General features: G+C 43.9%; 1 protein-coding gene across 3 annotated transcripts in view; it reads right to left on the bottom strand.

The window, feature by feature from the left end:
- The window catches only part of jade2 (jade family PHD finger 2), a 117,675-nt gene that overhangs the window by 13,377 nt on the left and 85,962 nt on the right, over positions 1-18,336 (bottom strand). For all 3 annotated transcript variants that reach the window (XM_053846294.1, XM_053846293.1, XM_053846295.1), the window contains exon 11: positions 3,577-3,694. In XM_053846294.1, the coding sequence (XP_053702269.1) occupies positions 3,577-3,694 (118 nt within the window). The remainder of the gene's footprint in view (positions 1-3,576; positions 3,695-18,336) is intronic.

The following is an 18,336-nucleotide window of genomic DNA, read 5'->3' as shown; positions in this document are numbered from 1 at the left end:
TCACACTTCTGTGTTACCAAAGTAAGCGGAAGAAAAACTCCATTTAAGCAGAAGTAAATTTCAAGGTTAAGTGTTTGACCTTGTTAAAAGCACACTGCCCGGATACCTTTCCCAATTTATTTAATGGTCTTGTCTGAAAGTGAAGCGCCTTTGAGGAATCTCCCAGAGAAAAACGCTTCTTTCCAAAACGCCGAAATTATAATTTCCTCTCTCCTTCTTTCCACAGACCTTATCTGATCTCCCGGGGACCAATTTTGTCAACATCTTCTCACTTTCCTCTGCTAATCTGATCTTGTTCTTCGACTCGGAACACCGAGACAAAACAAGTCTTTGGGTTTTCAAGGACACGCGGAAGCGCTTCCTGCCGCAGGTTGTAATCTCTGTTAACGGTTTTAAGCAGCTTTTATTCTTTGGCTGTTCCTCCGGAGCAAACTGCTCCCAATGTTCCCGGTTTGAAAGGTGCAACGGCATCACGCATTCATCTTTTTGAAGTGTTTAATTAATTTCCTCACTTCCCAGTGTGTGTGTGTGTGTGTGTGTGTTTCACCACACCTGAGCTCATTAGAACAACCTGAAATGTTCCACTCGCTCGCCGCCTCTTGCTACCCGTTTTTTTTATTTCCTCCTCTTGCGACGGCGTCTCATTACCGCTCTGTCCCTTTTCATCCCACTCGTCTTCCTTCCCCATTTATTTTGTTTTCCCCATAACTAAACAAATGCACGCACACACGTCGGCATTCCTACCTTTGTGGGGACCGCTCATTGCCATGACACTTTCCCCAGCCTCTGAACCGAGTTCTGACTATCTTGTGTAGCAGCTACTTCACACGGATGGCTTGACAGTCCATATCTTCAGTTGGAAAGAAGAAAGAGCTGAGCCAAAAGACAAAGCACAAAACATCCCCATCTCTAGGAGAGAGTGTCTGGACCAGGAGAGACTAGAACGGCTGCTCCTCTGCATGATGAGAGGCCAGTTAAAGTGGCTCCTCTGAGGTTTTCTGTCCAACCGTCTGGAGGCCCCTTGGAGCAAAGAAGTCTGGGCCTCTTTACTTTGGATGCTGCCCCCACGACGTGAGTGCTGATTCTCATTATACACCCACGTTGCACTGTAATCTTGCTATTTCTTTTACGTAAGTGCTTCGAAATGTTTGTCTTAGTCCTGCCATTGTACAGTCGGTGACTGCTCGGCACTCAGGTACAAACAGGTTCATTGATGCTTCTAAATAGGTCCCTGAGTGTGTGTGAGTGGATGTCTGTCCACTCTTGCCCTGGGCCGGTGATCCATCCAGCGGGGTCCCCCCCATTTTGTCAGAGGCACCCCAATAAAGAGAAACTGTCTCGCAGTGACTCAGCTCAATGAATGTTCATTCTGTTTCACCTCGACCGTAATTCACTTTGTGAAAGCATGTGACGACCGATCGGCCGCTTTCACAGATGAGACAAAGTGAGACGGAGCAGAGGGTGAGACGAGAGAAACCCTCGCAGGCGGCACTGCGGGACAGGGGAAGAGCGGGAGACGGATGGAGGAGAAAATTGATTAGAGAGGAGGCGAAAGAGAAATGGAGAGCGGAAAATAACAGAGTGAGAAAAAAAGAGGTGGGTACAAGGTGAGGGACACGACGAGCCATTATAGCAGACAACCCAATCCTTCACTCTCTGTCGCGCTCTCCCACACACACACATGCGCGCGCGCACATCTGTAATGGGAGTGTGAATAGATATGGCTGTTTAGTGCCACGAGAGCAGCTCCCATACCTGATGAGAGAAATCTGCTGCGTCAGCGGTTCTGCACCGGTGGAAGTGCTTGGGTGTGTAGGAGACGGAGGCATATAAAACCTCTGCTGACTTAACTCTCATTACCCTGCCGGAGTGATGTCAGCCCTGTTACCATGACAACAAGCTCTTATCCTCGCAGCGGCAGCTGGTCAGCGCACCGCTGATCTTTTCACGCCGCTCATCATGACTGCACACTTTCACAGAGGGACGGGCAGCGATGATGTCATCGCTCGTGTCACAATGGTCGACCAAACCCACGGCAACAACCCGCTGCATTTAGCACTGCAGCGCTGCTATCCTCCCTCAGTTGTAAATGCCCTTGCGGTGACTTTTCCGCCGCTGAAAGCGCAGACCTCTGCCAAGCAGCATCGTAATTTTGTCACCCAACGTTATTGTCCGACATTTAGAGCTCCTTCTTGATTGGCTGTTGGTCTCATGGCCGCAGCACGCTGGAGTGGTGACCCAACATCTTAGCTCCCGAGTTAGCAAGCCCCTGGCTAGCTTCTTTAGGACAGAATACTGACACATTGCTTCATATATAGCACAGCGCAGTTGGAAGCCAAAGAACTCCTTCAAAAGATTCAGGGATCCAGATGGTTTACCAGACCATTTTTTTTCCAGTAAAAACATAACCTCCATAAAACATATTTTACTGCCTTGTACAGAAAATGGCACTCACCTTGGTAGGTGGAATATCTCATGTCTTTTTTTAACCCTTTCCCGGAAATAAACCGAAGCTGAGCTCAGTGAGGAGTCGACTTGTGTTGAAGCAAGTGGAGCCAAGCTAGGGCACTTTGCAGTTGTGTTTTTGTCAAATTTGCTGTTGACTTTCTGACATGTTTTTGCACTATTTAAGCAGCTGCTGTTTAATATAAATAAAGCGCGATTATTCATATTGTTATTATTATTTAGTGCAGCATAATTCCAAATACAACAACAGTGCTTTCTTCCACGGCTATTTCAAAGTCAAAACTGTAATATTTGAAGTATCATGAAACAGTATTGCAGGGTTGATGAAACAGTGTCCACTAGAGGGCGCTCTTGGATTGGAAATGATGTGAGATTTCATTGAATTAGTTGTTCAAGTCCAAACATGTTACAGCAGACAGCGCCACCTGGTGGCTGAAAAGCTGTTTCATGAAACCTCACCGACCCATCATCGATATTAAAAGCTCAACAGACTCCTTTGTCGTATATAATGTTGTATATTTGTTTAAAATGAAATGATTTAAGAGAGCAAAATGTTGTTGTAAGTGTTGGTGAACTGAGGTGCCACTGCACGTGTGACTGAGAGAGGAAGGGAAAACAGAATGGCAGCACTTTAAACAAACGCTGAGATGTCGTCTTGATTTGTCCACTAGACAAGAATTACTGCTCGGTGGCATCAGGTTTGCATTCGCACCACATCGCTCCAGCTCCATTTCCGACATCCTTCAACAGACATCGAATGAAAACGACAGTATTTTGTAAAGAAAAGGCTGGTCATACACCAACGAAAAGGTTTCACCGTCGAATTTAGGAGTGAGCGTTTTAAAACTCCCTGAAATCATCTCTTTATTGAAGAGCAGTTTAAATCCGTCGAGGTCAACAACCAGTGCTGTGAAGAGGAAGTGCAAATCCATTTCTCTGGACGACACGGCGCTGCTCTGTTGCGTGAAGGTGTTAAGTGCCACCCACTGCCAAACCGATGATGACAGGCCATTTCCCATAACTGTCCACCTACTACCTTCCATCCTGAGTTTGACCACAAGCGCTGCAGGCGGCACAAACACGTCGGCGACGGAGCAGATCTGTTCCTACCTCCTGCCATGTTCTCCTCCAGCAGCTGCACCTGCAGGTGGAAGATCTTCTCCTGGAGGTCGCACATGCTGTGTTTCATCTTCTCTCGCCGCGTCACCATGTAGCAAAGGTTTCGCACCTGCAACACATGACAACTCATTTCACTAATGGATGATGACAAGAGAAAAACACAACATGTGTAACTCAGGATTTACATGAAAACATGGAGCCAGGAAATGAGAAAAAAGGCGGCTGAAAAACATGAAGAAAACATGGAATAAAATGTTTACACATCTAGGCCACGCCCACATTCGGGTTATGTCCCAGGGTAGGTTTCGGTTAAATTACGCCACATAACCAGCTGTGAGCAGAAGACCACTTTGTTTTCAGGCAGTGAATGTACTGGCGTATGCTATGCTTGTGTCGTGATGGAAAAGCCCAGGCCGCAGCAAGACACTTCACTAGGGCTGTGCGATTAGTCGACATCATCTATAACGTCGACAGCAAACACTCGTCGACGTCAAAATCTGTGCATCGATGCATCGTGTTGCTGTTGGCGTAAACACACACGGGCCGCAAGATGGTTATCGAGAACTGGTTTTTATCGAGAAGCAGTGAGAAAATTCTCTGGAATCACTGAGATATGTTGACTGAGGTCTGACTCCAACTGGCCGCCGTCACTGCGCGCCCCAGGCTCTGCCTCACCACCTCCGACTGATCGCCTCAGTTCGAGCGGCGATAGGTCGTAGTGTTCAAAAGTGAGGCTTCGTTTTGTTTGTGAGCAAACCCCTTAGACACCATGGTAGAATGATGAAAGAGTGTTCCGTGTTTGGTCTGTGACGCCACACACTCTCGAGCTAAACGCTAGCATGGCGGTTAGCACATGTCTCTCCTCCTAATATGACTAATATATGAACTAGGGAGCTACACTGAACACAGCGTTTTAGATTATTATTCATATAAAACCTTTTGATGTGGATGTTGAGCAGATATTTTATGAGATTTATGAGATACATATATGAATATTGACGATTTCAAATTCTTCTCAAGGACCAATAAAGACCTCCGTTTTAAACGTTTTTAACTGTTTCATGCTTCACAGGGTTGATACATGTTCCTGGATTACGTGTCATTATTTTAATATACTTGTTTAATAATGTATGGTGTCGGAGTATCACAGTGAGATGATTTGAGCAACTTTAGGTTCAACAGAAATTCAAAATCGGTCCAAACAAAGGTAATCACGAAAAACAATAAATAGATTAGTCTACAACGAAAATAATGGTTAGTTGTAGCCCGACACTTCACCCTCTTAAAAGGAACCGAAAAACAGAGGCCAGACAGTTTGAACACACAGAGAGGAGAGGCAGGGAACTTGTTGGACGAAGAAAGTACCAGGCGAAAGGAGGACAGGAAGGCGTATTTACGGAAGATCTGAAGGCGTGATCCGGGAGGATTAGGTGGGCGGGGCTGACCTGCTGTCACGGACCCCATAAACTGACTGAGCCGGCCCACTTCGCCCCCCACACCTTGAGTTTAATACCGGTGGAAGCCATCAAAACTGATCCCAGAAACGCTCCAGTACCAAATGAAGTGGAAAGTCTTGGCTCCTGCAGGTCCCTGGCATGAAAGTAAAAACGATACATATTTGCTTCTGAACACCAGAAAATGTAATTAAAACTCCGGTTATTGCTGTCCATATCTAAATGAGTTTCTTAAAGCCGACCTCTCGGGCAACTTGCCCCTCTCCCTGGACACGCACACAATTAAAAAAGGATGAGTCGGACAATATCTAACGCTAATGTGTTTGGTTGCCTCCAGTAAAGCCACGATAAGAGGTAAGTCAGCAGAAGATTTCCTGTTTCCTGCCAATAAAGTGGGTCCCGGGTTTATCTTCCGCTCCAGCTGAGCACCACCCGCTCCTCCGCGCCGTCAGATCACTATCACATGTTCCTATAAGTGTGTGTGGAGATGTTTACATGTTTTTATGAAGCGCATATGGCTTCAAAGAAAACGCTGCGGTTGTAAATGTGTGTTTCCAATTGCTGTGGGCAACAGAGCAGGCGTGAGAGCGTAAGAGGGAGATAGAAGCAGATAAAAGAGCCGGTGGAAGGAGAAAAACGCAGCATTATGTAGTTGATAAAACTTGTTGCCAGCGATCAGAAGGAGCTGATAGAAGCATCCATCACCGCCAGTGAACCTTCCACCACTCAGCACGCTAACATGACGGCTGGGAAAAATAAAAGTATTGCGACTCACTGCAGTGTAATATGTGTGTTCCTTGGTGTTAGCCGATATCAGCTGTGTTTCGCCGAACAAATCTGTTGCGACTCACCTTTCATGTCTGGGCTAAAACTATACACAACAATGTAAATAAAACATTCAGAAGTTTGTTCACGGTGCTTTGCTTTTTCCGGTGACGTCACTTTTCAGCGACGATGAAATAGCAAAGTACTAGCTACGTTACGTTACGTATTAGCTACGTTCTTAGATACATGTGAAGTGTTTTGAAAGTGTCAGAAGAATACGGAAGCTACGCAAGAGGATTAGTTATTTATTATCCAGTTATTAGCCAGTGAAGAAAAAAAAGCCAGAATTCTGACTTTAATCTCGGAATTCTGACTCAACTCAGAATTGTCACATTAAAATTCTGACTTTAATTTCAGAGTGTGAGAATTCTGAGATTAAAGTCAGAGTTCTCACTTCAATCTCAGAATTCTCACTTTAAAATTCTGACTTCTCAAAAGTGAGAATACTGAGATTAAAGTTCTCACATTCTGAGATTAAAGTCAGAATTTTAAAGTGAGAATTCTAAATTCTCATTTCTGACAGAATTCCAAGATTTAAGTCAGAATTCCACCAATTTTTTTTTCTTCACTGGCCCGACTTTAAAGTCTGAATTATCAGAACGTAATTTCAGAAACAGAGAGTTAACAGTTAACTTCTGACTAACTAGCTTTGACTGGAAGGAGGAGCTTACGGCGCCACCCCTTGCCACGGAGGTGAACTACTCATAGTTCGATTTCTTTCAAGACATGTCCCACATCATTTCCACCACCTGCAGGGTCTTCGCTGAACCAGACAGAAGCGGTGGCTTCACGTGTAGCGCGTGAGTGGATGGGACGGAGTGGCTGTTTCCCAGCAAGGAGATTGTTTATCTCTGGGTCTTGATGGATTTGTCAGCGTGGCCTATCTGACCCATTCCATCCCCGTTCGAGTGCGGACGATAAAAATAGCTACTCAACTGGGACGCAATGTGCAGAGTCTGGCTTTGATTAGGACAGTGAGCGTGCTTCTAAATCGACTACCTCTCCTGGACACCAGGCTGGGGAGGGCAGGGGAGGATGAGTTAGGAGACAAGCCGACGTTATGAAGCAGAAAACCACTGTGTTCAGACATTTCTCTGTCCATTCATCAGGCCCCGTCCTGCAGAGATATGAAGGTTGGAATACGTGTTTGACAGTGACCTGCTCACTGGCTCTGCCCTGCCACTTCACTGGTTTGTCACTCGCTGTTTCACTGGCTTCAAATGTACCGACAAAACTACCCAGCTTTCCAATGCCAATGGGAACAAACCATTCTCAGTATGATAGGAGTGTTCGTGTTGATGATCGTGAGATCATTAATGGATCACCGGAAATGTTAGTAGAAGTTTGGACGCGCAGCTGGTCCTGCCTGGACTGGTCAACCATGTTGTTCACAAACTGAAATACCAAAGAGTGTTTGCTTCATCTTCCCTTCTTTAGAATGACTTAGCTGTGGTGAGCGGAGTCAGAACCTGGCGCTGGTGCGCGACGCTCGGGGCAGCCCGACACTGTATCACAGCTAATTCCCAGGACGGTACGGGACAGAACCATTCGTGTGAGGAATGGAAACGTAAGTGTGAGAAAATCGACGTTTGACCTCTTCAGCAAGAAAAAGAGCAGAAATGAATCAGAGGGTTTACTTCTTCCACGCACTTCCCGTTCGGATCGATGCCAGCAAACCTGAGCTGCTTCACAATGAGCTGCTCTTTACTGGCGTGAATAACATGCTTGAAACCGCCAGGACACAATCAGGAGCATCGATCCGTCATTGGTTCAACAGCACCGGCCGGAGGTTAATGACTCCAAGTGAGTCTCATCTGAAGTGACAGGTTGTTAAAGACGACAGATGTTTAGACAAGACAAACAGGAAGTCAAACATGACGTGACTGCAATAGCATACACTGTATTTTCACTATGAAATCAAATTAAAGTTCATTTAAAAACTCACATTTACTTTATTTTTATATGTTTTTGTTTTCATGACCTCTTCAAACTTAAATGTATATTGGTAAAAAATAACATTTATTAATTTAGAAAATGACTCTAATTTTTCATTTATTAGTATGTTTAAACTATAGCATGGACATTGCAACTCATTTAAATAAATGGTGCAATATAATTTCTCAATATAGTCTAGATACAATAATTGTTGAATCAATAGGTGTAAAATGCTGCCAAATATTTATTGAAGACCACATTTCTCAAACAAAATGATATTGTCATGATTAAATTCATCTAAAAAATTGGCCAACAACCGCAGTCAAGGGGAACGAGTCGTTTAGTTTGGAGTCAGTTAAAGAATTCCAGTCATTGAAAAGCTTGAGGTTTCGTCAGTGTCAGCAGGGGGCGCTGTCCGCTCGCCCTTCCGCAACTCTCCAGCTCTAAAGCGGGACTCTCCTCCTTAGCACTGGAGATACCTTCATTGTAAAAATGATGACTTAAAAATGGAAGTCAAAGAATTATTAAAACAGGTTTCTTCTTTTCCAATCCAAAGATCGTTCTATCCGAGGCCATGACACCCTCAGTGAGAATTGAAGTCACACGTATGTTGTATTTTCTTATACGGTTTGATGATGAATATGATTCATGACAATGAAATATCATTTTTGCCTTATTTATTCTGTGTCATGTTTATTTCTTTATAGACTTTAGATTATCAGTAGCAGCAATGAAACTATTTTTGTTTTTTAAAATGCTATTTATTTATATTTGTTCAGCAGCAATACGCTTTCATTTTTGTTTTCCAACTAAAATAACAATATAATTTCGATTTTCATCATCATTCTTTAGCGTATTCATTTATTTATACTTTTATTTGCATTAATATTAAGTCATAAGTTTTGTGCAACAAATAACAATTATTTTGCAATTTTTGCAATATTAATAATGATATATATATTTACAGCTTTCAGTCATGGATTTTAATGTACACGAATAGTTTTCAACCACTTCAAACGTTGGCTCCTTCAGTCGTTTCCCTTCTCAATTTTAGCTGTTAATTCATCTGCGCACCACAAAGTGCTCGTGTCCCCTCTGACACATCAATATCTCACTTTAAAATACCAATAAAGCTCCAATTAGGGTGAAATATGAGGTCAGATTACCTTCAATTTCAACAAAAAAAAAAAAGGTTCTCTTGAGCAACGCTTCCATTTTGGAAAGCAGGATTAGGAGACGAGCCCGCTGCAGCCAACACAGAGGCATAATACATTAATCCCGTTTCCAAATTGCTTTCCTCACGACCTGTGCGCCGACGGGTTCATGTGAAATCGCAATTACTTGATTATGAAGCTGAAAATAGTTTATTTATACACGATTTCTTTGCGCAAGTGTGAGTCAGAAAACAGCTTTTCTCAGGTTTCATCCATTTTCTCTCTTTATCTGAGGTGCAGGTGAAGCGGCCCTGTACCCAAAGCTGTCCCACAGGGAGTCTTCATAAAAGCCAGAGCCCCCTCGACTGACTGGCTTGTCTTGGAGGAGGTTCTACACCGAGTTTCTCCAGGATGACTGAGCTCCTCACCCAACTCCAAGAGAGAGTCCAGAAACCATGACGTGACCTTGATCTTTCGGTCACTGCTCAAAGTTAAGGGTGGAAATCCACAGGTCAGCGGAGCGCCTGTCTTTTGGCTCAGCTCTTTCTTCACCACGACACACCTCACGACTGAAGAAGAAGAACTGTCTCGCTCTTATGAGGATCTCATGAAATCATATTCCTCTATTTCACTTCCCGACATATGCAGGCTTGTATACAGACTTGTCCTCGCGGCGACCGCATACGTCTCTGAGACACGAACAGATGGACGATATGGTGTGGGCTGGCACAGGAATAAAAGCAGATCCTGGCAGCACAAATATCATAAAGATAGATGATATCACAGCGTGAATTTGTCTTCCATCAGAGACCGTGGGAACAATAGAGAGCGTTTTGCTCCGTCTTTTGCTGGGCAGTGAACACATCTTAGGTGTGACAGGAGCCGAGAATAAACTGGACCGCAGCCAGAGATGGAATCTATTGATCCAGATATGAGGTAAACAGAGAGGCTGAGGAGGGGCGACAGGTTCAGCCTTAAACGTTGTGTGAGTCGGGGCTGAAACATGAGGATTAATAATGGGGATTTGTGAGGGGCACAGCAGAAAAGCTCATAATAATAAACCTATCTCTGGGGTGCTCTACTCAGCCGTGCCAGAGCAGGAGGTTCGTCTTTCGCATTTTCTGAGGTATATTGGATGGGCATCATCTTGAAATGGATCTCGCTCATATGTCGAAATTTAGATGCATAGTGTCTGATCAGGGGCCCGAAAATGGCCCCCGGGCCAGACTGTGGACACCGTGGACACTAGCGATTTAGCCAGGGTTAACTGCCTTGTACTCATAACACAAGTTAACCACTGATTCAACTCCATTTTTCATGGACTGTGGGAGGAAACCAGAGTGCCTCAAGAGCGAGCCCATGCTGTGAGGCTGCAACCACTTGAATCAATTAGACATCTCCTCATTTAGAGCACACAGAGATGCACTTTGAGTTTAAAAATGTGTTTTCTAAGTGTTAAATTATTATCAAATTTGGTTTAAAAAAAACATTTCTGCTTTTCGAAAACACTCTTGACAGCATTGAGGGGAGAGTTTATAGGCGGAGAGCAACTCTCCAGTTGTCAATCAAAGTCAATGGTGTGGTGCACTGGTTGAAGATATAGGGGGCAGGGCAGGAAAGCCGGAGTGGAAAGTGAGAGTGAACCTTGTTGCGAAGTAGCAAGAGCAGTAGCCAAATTGGGTGAAAGAATGAATGATTGATTCTGTCATGGAGCGATTTAGAAAAATGAACGCAAGAATGAAGTGAAGGATGAAGGAGAGAAGTGGAGAGGCTGATGGAAGGAAAGGGGGAAGACTGAAGAGAAAGTGGGTCAGACAGTCAGACAGACAGTGGCGGCTTCTGCAGCTGGATCACACACACACACACTACACACACACACACACACATCCAAACTACATGATTTATTAGCTCCTGCTCAGATCAAAGCCCCGCCCACCCGGGGTCCATAGCAACATCCTCCACCAATCCCACTGCACGCATGCTGTTTTTAAGTGTGTGTGTGTTTTCTGTTTGCTCATTCACAAGTGTGCGGCGGCTCCACAGCTGGATGTGTGTGTCACATTCTCTCGCCCTGCAATCGGAGCGACGTGCCTACAGGAGGGGGGGGGGGGGAGGGGGCTGGAGCGGTGCCAAGGCAATAAAGTCAAAATAAATCACCGTCCCTCTGCTCCCCTCGCTCCTCTGTAATTACAGCCTTTCTTTTTCATGTATCTGCTCATCACCTTTTTCAACCGCACACTCCCCATCAAACAGGAGACAACAACGCAAAGCAAATATGAACTGCTGCTTATGAAAACCTCATTAGCCATGTCGCCTGTTTGGACCGAGGTTCCATGTCTGCAAACAAAAACAGGATTTGGAGGGAAAGGATTAAATTGTCTCCCAAATCTGACACGACAATGTTATTCCGGCAGCGTCTTACACGCCGGCGTGACGGGATTAAGGAGGAGATGTGTCTGAGCTTCTGGAAATTTCTAGGCCATCGTTGCTTCAGGAATCTCCCCCCCACTGGTGTCCCACCGCTCCCTTAATAATTCAGCTTGATATGAATATTACGATGGAGGGTCGCGGTGATGCAAGAATGGGCGACCGATGGCCGCGAGCTGTCTTCGCTCCGCAGGTTCACCGACTTCACTGACTTCACTGTCTGTGCTTTTAATTCACTGCAAAAATGTCCGCCTCCAAACAACTGCCCAATGCTTTTCTCATTTTTATTTTGTTTTATTATATATGTATATATATATATATATATGTGTGTGTGTGTGTGTATATATATGTATTTTTCATTCAAAACTTTAACTTTTATTTTTCTTTATTTTTTATGACTAAACATTTTTTTTCAGAATTAAAAAAAAATATATATATATTTTATAACTATATACCCTTTTTTCACATTCAATTCACATTCATATGAAACTCAAAATTTTTGTCCAAGACTAAGCTCATCATTGTTTTTTTTTGGCTTGAAACAAAAATGGCTATTTGCTGCAACTGACAATAAAAAGTGGCATCAATGGCATTTACGGGGCTAAAAACATGATTAACACGTGAGACAAGCTATCTAAACAAACCCGAAATAAATGTTGGGAAACTAGTTTGAATGGTTTTCAAGATCCGTTCAGGCCACCAGAACAGTTTTAATACTTTAGCCACGTATGGTGGCAGTAGTGTGTCTCTGAATTGACTTGACAGCTGCAAATCTGCAACAGTTACCAACTATGGAGAAGTTCTTGGAACGATAAAATGATAAAGGAAGTCATGCCGACGCCCCTAACAGTAAACACTGTTCATGAAAGCACCTGTTGTGGCAGTTTTAGAATAAATCGGAAAATTTTATGGCAATACTTTCATTTACACTTCTTCTTTGGAGTTTCAATAAAAAAAATTTTTTTATGATATTTAGACATGGATTTCTGATATTTATTTTAATTCAGACTTTTATTCCATTCTTTCCAATTTTCTCAACAGTTTGCATCAAGTGTATTATTTTCCTTTGTTTCTTAAATTCGATGAATATGACTTGCACCTGGTTCTGCTACTGGTTGGACTTTTCGATGATAAATATCTTTGCATGGTTTCATGTCATTCCCCCCGGACCCCTGAGATCAAAAAGGTTAAGACCCCCTGAAACAGACAACAACTCGCAAACATCAGTGGACGATTTGGGGTGATCCTTTATCATTTTAAAGTTTTTAAAAGGGGGAAGGAAACTGGAGTGCTCCAAGAAGCAGCCTGCCACCTCTTCAGGACCTGTATGCCTCCAGGACCCAGAGACGTGCAGGTGGGATCAGAGTCGACCCTTCTCACCCTGGCCATGAACTGTTTGTCCCTCTTCCCTCTGGCAGGAGGCTACGGTCCATCCAGACCAGAACCTCCCGTCACAGGAGCTGCTTCTTCCCCTCGGCCGTCACACTGTTGAATTTGTGAACAGCCTTGTTGTTATTTTATTTTACTTTATTTATGTATTTATTTATTTTGTTTTATTTTATTTTTTATTTTTATTATTTTTTTATTTTTTATTTTATTATTTATTTACTTTTTGACTGCACGTTATTCAAAACACTTTCCTAGTTAGTGGGCTCCCCACTGACCATGGCAATAAATTTCATTCTGATTCTGATTCTGATTCTGAAAACCAACAGTAAAGGACAACACAAGGTCTTTGCACAGGAAGAACTATAGTCTCTATCAGAATAACAGTTTTAACCCAAACTGAAGAGCAATTCAAGTCTCTCGTCCTCAGTTCTCAATACCACGGACGCCCCTGGAGTCCGACTTCTTCTCAGCGTGTTTTCCGCACGAGTGAGCCACCGACACCAGTCCAGGAACATCCTCACGTGCTGCTCTAACTCAAACCCAGGAGTGTTGCAACTGGAACGAAAACTAAACTCCGTAACAAATGCGAGGAAGTGGGAGAGGAAGTTGTTCAGACCCAAATCGCGCTGAGCAGCGGGGGAACCGCCTCACACGGCGAAGAGAAAAAGCCAAATTGCTTCTGTTTTATTGGCCGGTCAGACAGCGGTAAGTGGAAGTCTGAGGCCTGTGTTTGCAGATGCTAGCGGGCGCTCGGCAGGGAAGCCTCATGCTATCACAGTTTGGAGAGACTTGGACAAAATGATATCATGTGGGAACATTGGCAGAAATCTCCCTCAGAGCCGTGCACTCCAACTCATGAAGTAATGGCTTTCTGGCACGGAGACGAGCGGCCCAGCTGACTGTCATCTCTGTAACTTTCCAATTAGATTCAATTTAATGTTCTCTGGGTCTTACACCCGAGGAGCCGCTCCCAGGCGCGAGGTGGAGCGCGGGGCTGGCAGATAGCTCGCTCTGAGCTGGACATCGCTTGGCAGCCGAGCGCCGTCTGGGGGATGATGAGACAGAACGCCGGGGAGAAAAGTTAGATTACATTGAGTCGATTAAAAAAAGGCCATCCATCATGTTGCCGAGAGAGAAGGTGAAGGGTTCATCCACTAGGGGGTTCACTGGTGCCACGAGTCGCTGCCCTTTTAGCTGGAAACAGCCAGCGATGTCAGCAAGCTGCTGCTAACAACATGCTAGCAAAGAAGGCGAAAGCTGGCTTTTCATATTCTGGACTGGACGTATGGAGTGTTGTGTTCGGCATGTTCGGTGGGCGCCATGTTTTCTCAGTTCCAACCGTAGTGCCATCATACTGGTTCCTGTAGTAAATCACGCAGAATCAGAGAGAAACTCGACAATTATCGCTTGAACCAAATGTGTTTTCAGGCGAAATCCCGACTCCTGTTTGGTCAACGCGGCATGGAAGAGCGCTGTTATTGGTGTGATGTCTAGCGCTGTTGGGAATCGATTGATTCCAAATGCCGGCAGTCTGCCGGGAGGGCGCCACCTAATGATGAGATGCGGTCAATGCAGTTGAAAAGTCATAGCAATCCAGAACAACATCAGACGGAGCAAAGGATTATGGGGAATACAAATACAGGGTTTAGATGCTCCTGTTTATGAGCGTTAATGGCATCATGACTTGGCCGCAGTGATGAGAAGAAACTGAAAATGTTAGCGCCTCCGTGTGGTGGCAATAAGTAAAGCATATGAGTAAAGTTTGCCTCAAAACTACTTGTGTCCATGTCCAACAGTGTAACGTGCCATATATGGCCTGCGGGCCAGGCATTATCCCTGGCTGGTCCCGGCTAATTCGAGTTATTTTTCGGTGAAACCTCAGCAAATTTGGGTGCGACTGGAATGGTATTTATCCTTAAAGACATCCTGAGGAGAGAGCAGTGTCTCCTTCTGTTAGTTTAGGTTCAAATAAAGTTCATTTATTGGCAAATGGACAGGAATCACCAGTGGAATCTCACAAACATGGAGAGGAAACATGGACAAACTAGAGTGCAGACTGAAACGACTGCCTCTGAAAGCCTCACTGGGCAGTCCTACACTAAATCCACTGCCTTTCAAAGGCTTCCTGGTTAAATTTAGAAGATGCTGACTCACCGCAGGTCATTATAACAGTGTCTGGAGGATGGAGAGGCCAGATTGCAGCCTTCCATCTAAATTAAAAAACCAGGGCACAAGTGTGCAGGAGCGAATCTCCAAACTAGGCCAGCGGAAATGACTTCTGTTTGCTAAAGTGCGACTCCAGTCCGCTGCAAACGTAAGAACCTGTCATTACACCACTCCATCTCGCCGCATACGGAGAGCCACAGTGTTCAGTCAGGAGACTGTTGGATTTATCAGCCACAGAGCAGCTCACAAGTGGTCAGGAACTCAGCTTTCCTCCCAAGACAAACAGCGGTTAAGTGATGAAATGTCTGCAGGTGGGAGTGGTGCTCTGTCTTTATGCCTAACGCTACATACAAATTCCAAAGATTATTTTAATTTCAACTGGTAAAGTCACAAATGAGACCGACAACGTGAGGCCCTGGGGACACATGTGGCCCTTTGCTTCTATTTTGCTGGCCCCGAATGACACTGCACTTTTTCACTGTTAATTGTTATTTGAATACTAAATAATATTTGTTTAGGTCTTTATTTTCTTCTTTCCTTCCTCCATAAATATTAAAAGCTAAATTAAAATAGATTTTTCTTTAATGAGTCCTGCTCTTTGTACCGAACCTTCTTCTCAAAATAAAAATAAAAAACACAATTTAATTTAATAAAAGGCTTGAAATTATGCCAAATAATTATGATATGCATTGAGAATCCAAAAATAAAATGCATGTCATTTCGTTTTATTTTAGCAACAAAATCTACTTTTAGTTTAAAACATTTTTTTTCTTTAACTTAACATTTTTCATCAAAAAGTTTTAAAGTGCTGAAATAATAATTGCTATTTTAACTAACAATTTAAAAAATATTAACTTTCAGTCTCAGACTAAATATTGGAGCCCATTCCTGCAAGGTAAAACGCATACATTTTAAAAAAACTGAAAGGAAAAAAAAGTGAGATTTATTGTAACAACTCTCCCATGAAACCTCAAAATAAAAAAAATAATAATAATGTCACATTTTTAATTCCATGACGATTTTGGTTAGTGTGAATCTATCCCAGCTAGTTAATTTAGAGTGTTATTTAATCCATGTTTTTGGATTGTGGGAGGAAACCTGAGCGTCCAGAGCGAGCCCACGTAAGGACAGGGCTTCCACAAATACACGGTTTCTGGACAGCAAAAGGAACTTGGTTTATATGACACTTACATCCCTAGAAGAATTTCAAGTAGAGACTGTAAAAGGCTCCACATCCACTTCACGCTCGAGTTAGAATCCCCAAACAAACTCTTCAGTGCACCGCAGCCTTTAATCTTACATGGCTTGACAGACATATCTACTACATTCGTGACAGACTGCTCTCGGAGGACCATATTAAAATTGGACTTGGGGGAGAAGCGCTCGCCATCAAGTCCTGAAAAGTGAGATTTTACAGTTGAGCAACGCGAGTGTGACAGCTGGTACTTTACCGTAAAATATTAAAGGCTGCAGGTCGACCAGGGGGCGTCATATCGCCTCTACTACTTACGAACCGTCGAGCATCTGTGAGTAACAAAGATGGTGGTCTGCAGGTGCTGTGTCCTAACGCAGAGGACGTGACGCAAATTCATCTAAACAATATTATAAATATCAGTATATGATTCAAAATTACTGCATGGACATAAAATTTAATTTCCCTCGGGGCTATGTTATTTCCTAACAGGACATTAATAGATGTAAAGTGAAACTATTAAATTATATTTTATACATCTTTTCAGAATCTCTATATACATAATCCTGGCAGATGCGGGAAGAAGGGGAGTATGATTTTTAAAAAGGAACATAATCACAAGTTACTTCCTTTAATATCTTTTATCTATTTATTTTGAGGGAGAAAAATCTTAAATAAATATTAAGGATTGACCTTGTGAGTACAAGCAAACCTGTTGTTTGTGGTTGATTTATTTCTTAGTTACTTATGTCAGTATTGTTTACTTTTATTAATTTATTTTATTTTTATTTTTACATTGTTGCTCCAACACCAGCACTTTCCTAGTTGGTGACTGACATTGCCAATAAAGTTGACTCTGATTCTGATCTGAAGTCTGTCATCTGAGGTAGAGTCGTGGGGGCAGCAGTTGAAGTGAAGAGGTCCAGACTTTCCTCTCCTCCGAAGCTTCCATCTCTAAACTAAGATGTTTCCAGGTCAAGTGAGCGAACTTGACCTTGAACCCCTGACCTCCACACCAAAAAAATCCACCATCACCATGTGGTGTTCCGCTGCAACCGTGGCATCTTTTGACACAAATAAAATCACATTTGGGATTTGAAACATCACAATCACCACCAGCCCCGACGGATTTTCAACAATCCCCCGAGCACCACGAGGTAATTCCTGCATTTCATTTCAAGAGTCCCTGCTCTGCATTCTGACAGTATCTCTGTGTCACAGTGTGTGTTAACTCACTTGAATACACGATTACCGCGCGCGGGCGCGTGTGTGTGTGTGTGTCAGCCGAGCTTCCAGGTGGCGCCCCCGCACCTCCCTTCCCCCCCCATTGTCTTATCAAAGTGATGTGAATTTAAGGTCTGACTTCCAGTGAATTATTTATGACCGCCGCGGCCTTGCCACTTGTACTGGCAGAGTGTCTGCAAACATTCCACACACTGGCGCACTCCAACACACACTCGTGCACTGGGCAGCAACATACTGCTACAGAGAATTATACAGCTCAAGCAGCTATAAATATTTATACATCTCCTGCCTCATATTTATTTCATCCAGCAGAGCTGCTATCAGAGACTGATGGAGGAGATAGCTGGGGGAGGGGGGGGGGCCATGAGCATGGAGGAGAGACAAACTGCCGATGAAGTTACAATAACAAAAATATGTACACAAAGATAACAAAAACAGAGGGGAATCGTGACGTGTTATTGGAGGAATATATGAGGAGGCACGACTGGGCTCCTCTCAGGGCTCAGATCTATGTATTTGTAAGCACAAACTTACAAGCTGAAACATATAGATTTGACTTCTGCTAGGTCCATCAAATCTCCTCAGAAAGCTCATAAAGCAGAACCGGACGGCTGCCGTCACGACGGCCACTTGGCGAGTCAGTCGACCACCAGTCCCAGGTACTTCCTCCAGCCACAAGTGGGACCTGGAGCGGCTGGTTAAACGCTTGCAAGTCGGGATTTAACAGTTGACGTTGGAGGCTCTGAGGTCTCCTGGGAACAAGTGCCGGCAGAGGGAGGGTTTGTGTGTTGAAAAGCGGGTTGATGTTGTTCCAACAGGGTGGGTCCGTCTGCTCCGGGGCTCAAATCGCCTTTGCGAGGCTGTCGGCGAGTGATTCCACGTCCAAGCTCAGAAGGTGAGCGCAACGTAATGCACTTAATAGGCGGGCAGCAACGTTCTGAATCCACTTCAAACACACGTTTCA

This window comes from Synchiropus splendidus, chromosome 17 (assembly GCF_027744825.2).
Source record: "Synchiropus splendidus isolate RoL2022-P1 chromosome 17, RoL_Sspl_1.0, whole genome shotgun sequence".
NCBI classification, from domain to species: domain Eukaryota; kingdom Metazoa; phylum Chordata; class Actinopteri; order Syngnathiformes; family Callionymidae; genus Synchiropus; species Synchiropus splendidus.
Note: the sequence above shows the minus strand (reverse complement) of the source record. Positions and strands in the feature narration are given on the sequence as shown.